General features: G+C 51.4%; 1 protein-coding gene across 2 annotated transcripts; it reads right to left on the reverse strand.

Moving 5' to 3' along the window:
- Positions 1 to 864: 864 nt before the first annotated feature.
- LOC144011107 (uncharacterized) lies at positions 865 to 4,152 on the reverse strand. 2 transcript variants are annotated; one of them, XM_077511565.1, is made up of 7 exons: positions 3,557 to 4,152; positions 2,707 to 2,865; positions 1,937 to 2,140; positions 1,721 to 1,831; positions 1,451 to 1,534; positions 1,178 to 1,352; positions 865 to 1,097 (listed from the first exon to the last, which is right to left on the reverse strand). In XM_077511565.1, exons 1-6 carry the CDS (start codon positions 3,623 to 3,625, stop codon positions 1,182 to 1,184), a joined length of 798 nt encoding a protein of 265 aa, XP_077367691.1. In that variant the 5' UTR covers positions 3,626 to 4,152; the 3' UTR covers positions 865 to 1,097; positions 1,178 to 1,181. The 2 variants fall into 2 exon arrangements, 1 of the variants encoding a protein (XP_077367691.1); XR_013281486.1 differs by lacking the exon at positions 865 to 1,097 and having other exon boundaries at positions 1,311 to 1,352; positions 1,451 to 1,631.
- Between the last annotated feature and the right edge of the window lie 1,392 nt (positions 4,153 to 5,544).

Below are 5,544 nucleotides of genomic sequence, written 5' to 3' on the forward strand. Positions count from 1 at the left end.
CCCCGGACCGGTGCTCTCGGCCCGGATTCGCGGGGCAGGTTTAGCCCATCGGTAGCATTCCTGGAAATCGACTTCGAACCACCCCCCACCGGCCGGTGCTCTCGGCCCGGCTTCGCGGGGCAGGTTTAGCCCATCGGTAGCATTCCTGGAAATCGACTTCGAACCACCCCCCACCGGCCGGTGCTCTCGGCCCGGCTTCGCGGGGCAGGTTTAGCCCATCGGTAGCATTCCTGGAAATGGACCTTGGGGGTCAGGTTTAGCCCATCGGTCGGATTCCTGGAAGTTGACCTCGGTTGAGGTTGAATTCCTGGAATTCGACCTAGCGGGGCAGGTTAGCCGATCGGTAGGAATCCTGGAAATGAACCTCGGTTGGTTGGGGTTGGATTCCTGGAAATGGACCTGGGGGTCAGGTTAGCCGATCGGTAGGAATCCTGGAACTGGACCTTGGATGGGGGTTGGATTCCTGGAAATGGACTTAAGCGGGGGACGGAATCGGAACCACCCACCAGGCCGGTGCTCTCGGCCCCGCTTCGCGGGGCAGGTTTAGCCGATCGGTAGCAATCCTGGAACTGGACCTTGGTTGGGGGTTGGATTCCTGGAAATGGACTTCGCGGAGGCAGGTTAGCCGATCAGTTGAATCCTGGGACTGGACCTTGGTTGGGGCTCAATTCCTGAAAATGGACTCACTCAGGCTGGGAACGGAACCACCCACCTCGGGACGCAGGTTTAGCCCATAGGTAGGATTCCTGGAAATGGACTTAAGCGGGAAATGGAACCACCGACCCTGACACATTGTGAGAGGCATGCAGCATTGTCTTATGACATACAATGTAAAGAACCTGAAAGAAGACCCACCAGAACTCCAACATTCCAAATTAACTTTAATTTCCACATCTTTTGATCATCATTCGGACTTGGTTTCAAATGTTCTCAACACATAGTTCCAGCTCACGGCATAGCTGTCGAAATGCTGGTTGTTCAGCCACAATCTCCCGTATTCTTTTTTTCAGGACCAACTTTTCCTGGATCTCTCTTTCGAAGAGAGTTTTGACCATGGAATAAAATTGTGGTGTGCGTTTGAGTATTCTTCGTTGACCCTGAAAGACATAAAAACGACAAAAGTTTAATTTTAGGATTTCCACATTAGAGTCCCCCTCCGCAGCCCAAGTCTACTTACAGAATTATGATGACTGATTTTTTCTGGAAGTGTTGTTGGCTCTGAATTTGGTTTGGGAGATCTCTTTTGCTGTGTTTCGTTCCCTTTTTGGATGGAATTTGTCCTTTTTCTTTAACTTAATCTTCGTCATCCTCTTCTTCTTGCGGGACTTGAGAGTGTCAGTGGGATCACAATCCTAAGGACACAGTGTGTTATATTTTGCGGGTTAGGGTTAAGAAATATTACATGTCGGTGTATTACAATGACAGAATTACTTCCAGGAATTCTACTCACAAATTTCAAGCGCCGGACATGTTTTTTTACCAACAAGGCACGTTCCAATATCTGTTCCGCATCTTCCCAGTCACTGAGGTCAGACTATAGTACAAAAAGCAAAATAGAAGACATAGCTATGGGTCACAAGTTTAACAACAGGAGACATGGGACTTCCTGGATTTCACCTCAGCTTCCCTGCCTGTCTGTCACCAGAAAGGAAACAGTCATATTTTGGTGGCATGAAGCAGTGTTGCATTTGATTGAACCACTTCCAGGAATTCTACTCACCCGGTGCAGGGAGGAGACCTTCTGTGTTAAGGGCAGGGAGACTTCTTGTGTTAAGGGAAAGACAGTTTGTTCCATGACGTCCATCTCATCTTCGTCTTCAGTCATGTACATCTATACAACGACAAAATACAATTTGGAAGCCATGGCAATGGGGGGAACTTCCACAATAGTGACATGGGACTTCCTGGATATCACCTCAATTACTCCAATGTGTACCTTTTTTTCCTCGGACTGTGGAGTAGAGACGAGATCCCCGGGCTCCCTTGAAAGTTGCCATCCAGCCCCCACATTCTGCTCAGACCTGTTCACGTCTTTGATAGTTCTCAGCGGGGAGGCCTGTGTTAATGGCACTGAGACCTCCTGTGTTAAAGGCTCGAAAGGTTCTTCCGGGGACTCCTCCTCGCTGCAAATCAAGTCCACCTATACAAAAACAAAAAACAATGTATAATACATGGGTGTGGGTCATGTCTTCCACAATAGCGACACAGAACTTACTGGGGGCTGGAGTGAGTGCTCCGTAGAATTCCTGGAACTGGACCTTGGTTTGGGGTCAAATTCCAGGAACTGGACTGGGTTTGGGGGTCCAATTCCAGGAACCGGGCATAGGCGAGGCCGGTGTGCTCGGCCCCGCTGCGCGGGGCCTCGCGGGGGCTAGCTACGCTTGGGTCCCGCTCCGCACAGTTCCGGGAACTGGACTTTGGTTGAGGGTCCAATTCCAGGAACTGGACTTTGGTTGGGGGTCCAATTCCAGGAACCGGGCGCGGACGGGGGAACGAAGCAGCGACCACGCGACGCGACGCTTCGCGGGGCTTCAACACGCAAGGGGCCCGCCTCGGAGGCCAGGGAAAAGCTATCGGCTATCGGTAGATTTCTAGAACTGTACCTTGGTTGTGGACGAATTCTTGGAGCGGGAACTCGCTTGAGATTTGAATTCCTGAAACCGGACTCTTTTCCCCCAAAGGCCACGCACATTTCCAGGAACTCACCTCACTCATCCTTGGAACCTGCAGCGGCGCTTTCTTGTGCTTGCCCTCACACTTCGATGCGAATGAATGGGGGTTGGACAAACGCAGGCTTAAATAGTCTGGTGTTGGTGATGTCACGGTACTGCAGCCAATCACCTTCCTATTGTCCAAAGGCACCTCCTTCCCACACACAAACACTAACAATTACCCAGTCAAGCGACATCTTGTGGTGAAAGCAAAAACTGCGTGACTCAGAAAAGCTTTCTTGAACAAACAGACTTTTATTTTATGATTTTGTAGTGTGAAAGTATGAGTATGACGATGAGGTACACCATTCCAAAGAGGCACATAATAGATATGTAGATGAGGCACATGTGCTGTGTAAACTCCCATCCGCTCTCATAACATCGCCAAGTCAATCTAGATAGAAAAAGTTGTTTAAACAAACTAAACGCAATTCACTGAGTAGTGTTTTGCCTCAGATTGAGTTACAAATATGAACGCATCTTTCCGGGAATTACACGTCATCTTTAAGGAATTACATGTCATCTTTAAGGAATTGCGCGTCATTTTTAAGGAATTGCATGTCATCTTTAAGGAATTACATGTCGTCTTTAAGGAATTACATGTCGTCTTTAAGGAATTACATGTCGTCTTTAAGGAATTACATGTCATCTTTAAGGAATTGCGCGTCATTTTTAAGGAATTGCATGTCATCTTTAAGGAATTACATGTCATCTTTAAGGAATTGCGCGCCATTTTTAAGGAATTGCGCGCCATTTTTAAGGAATTTCACGTCATCTTTAAGGAATTACACATCATCTTTAAGTAATTTAGGTTGCCATGCTGGATGTAGACATTGCCAACTTACCCTTGACTTGTTTCCATTGCCATGTTCATTTGGGGCTCCAGTGCAGTGAGCACAATGCTCGGGATCCATTGTGGAGGTGTCTCATCTGTCAAGAGACCCCATGATTTTTTTTTGCAAGTGCACATGCAAAGAAAGCTATTCGAAAATATCATGCCTTGCTGGTCATAATCAGGAGGAGGACTTCCCAGATATTGACCCATCCTTTTTTCCGCTTTCCGCCTTGCTCGCTTGACTTCTGAAGGCGGCACTGAGAGCGACTGCTTTTATAGACTCAGCCCAGCCTTGCAACTGGCCATTGACCAATCACTGCGAAGGGGGTGTAACGGTAACGCCCACCATAAAAAAAAAACCCAAACTAACCCATCCAAGTCAATTTCCAGGTTGCCTACATATAATTCCACAATTTCGACACAGTCAAGCTGTACCATCTGTTAACTGTAGAGGATGGCTAGTGTGGGTCAAATCTGACTACATCTTGGCTGAACCCATACCCAGGTCCACTTCCTGGAACTGGACCTGGGTATTTAGGCGCTTCGGGCCCGCTTCGCGGGCCAGGTGGAGCCCATCGGTAGCATTCCTGGAATTCGACCGAAGGGGAGCTTGACCCACCAAACCCGGGAAGAACCATGCCGGTGTTCTCGGCCCCGCTCCGCGGGGCCTCGGTGCGCTTGGGGCCCGCTTCGCGGACCAGGTCGAGCCCATCGGTAGCATTCCTGGAATTCGACCTCGGTCCAGGTTGAATTCCTGGAATTCGACCGAAGGGGAGCTTGACCCACCAAACCCGGGAAGAACCATGCCGGTGTTCTCGGCCCCGCTCCGCGGGGCCTCGGTGCGCTTCGGGCCCGCTTCGCGGGCCATGTGGAGCCCATCAGTAGCATTCCTGGAATTCGACCTCGGTCCAGGTTGAATTCCTGGAATTCGACCGAAGGGGAGCTTGACCCACCAAACCCGGGATGAAACATGCCGGTGTTCTCGGCCCCGCTCCGCGGGGCCTCGGTGCGCTTGGGGCCCGCTTCGCGGACCAGGTCGAGCCCATCGGTAGCATTCCTGGAATTCGACCTCGGTCCAGGTTGAATTCCTGGAATTCGACCGAAGGGGAGCTTGACCCACCAAACCCGGGAAGAACCATGCCGGTGTTCTCGGCCCCGCTCCGCGGGGCCTCGGTGCGCTTCGGGCCCGCTTCGCGGGCCATGTGGAGCCCATCAGTAGCATTCCTGGAATTCGACCTCGGTCCAGGTTGAATTCCTGGAATTCGACCGAAGGGGAGCTTGACCCACCAAACCCGGGATGAAACATGCCGGTGTTCTCGGCCCCGCTCCGCGGGGCCTCGGTGCGCTTGGGGCCCGCTTCGCGGGCCAGGTTTAGCCCATCGGTAGCATTCCTGGAAGTTGACCTCGCTCCAGGTTGAATTCCTGGAATTCGACCGAAGGGGAGCTTGACCCACCAAACCCGGGAAGAACCATGCCGGTGTTCATTGAAACTGGACCTGGGTATGGGTTAATTCCCGATAGGCGACTTAATCCCGCGGGCTACCAGGGGGACTTTTAGCCTACGGGTTATATTCCTGGAATCCGACGCGTACACTTCCCGGACCCCGACCTGTACAATTCCCGGAACCCGACTTGTACAATTCCAGGACCCCGACTCGTACAATTCCTGGACTGCGACACGTACGATTCCTGGACCCCGACCTGTACAATTCCTGGACCACGACCTGTACAATTCCCGGAACCCGACTTGTACAATTCCTGGACCGCGACCCGTACAATTCCCGGAATCCGACCGGTACCATTCCCGGAATCCGACTGTACAATTCCAGGAATCAGACCGGTACCATTCCCGGAATCCGACTGTACAATTCCCGGAATCAGACCGGTACCATTCCCGGAATCCGACTGTACAATTCCAGGAATCAGACCGGTCTCGTTCCCGGAATCCGACCGTACAATTCCAGGAATCAGACCGGTACCATTCCCGGAATCCGACTG

The sequence above is a fragment of the Festucalex cinctus genome, unplaced genomic scaffold (assembly GCF_051991245.1).
Source record: "Festucalex cinctus isolate MCC-2025b unplaced genomic scaffold, RoL_Fcin_1.0 HiC_scaffold_39, whole genome shotgun sequence".
In the NCBI taxonomy this organism is placed as follows: Eukaryota; Metazoa; Chordata; class Actinopteri; order Syngnathiformes; family Syngnathidae; genus Festucalex; species Festucalex cinctus.

Excerpts from the sequence above, each read along its gene's own strand:
- LOC144011107 (XM_077511565.1), bottom strand. The coding sequence starts at position 3,625 with ATGGATCCCGAGCATTGTGCTCACTGCACTGGAGCCCCAAATGAACAT. Across the intron at positions 2,141-2,706 it reads AGGTTCCAAGGATGAGTGAG|GTGGACTTGATTTGCAGCGA; the intron begins GTGAGTTCCTGG and ends GTTTTTGTATAG. Across the intron at positions 1,353-1,450 it reads ATGTCCGGCGCTTGAAATTT|GATTGTGATCCCACTGACAC; the intron begins GTGAGTAGAATT and ends CTGTGTCCTTAG.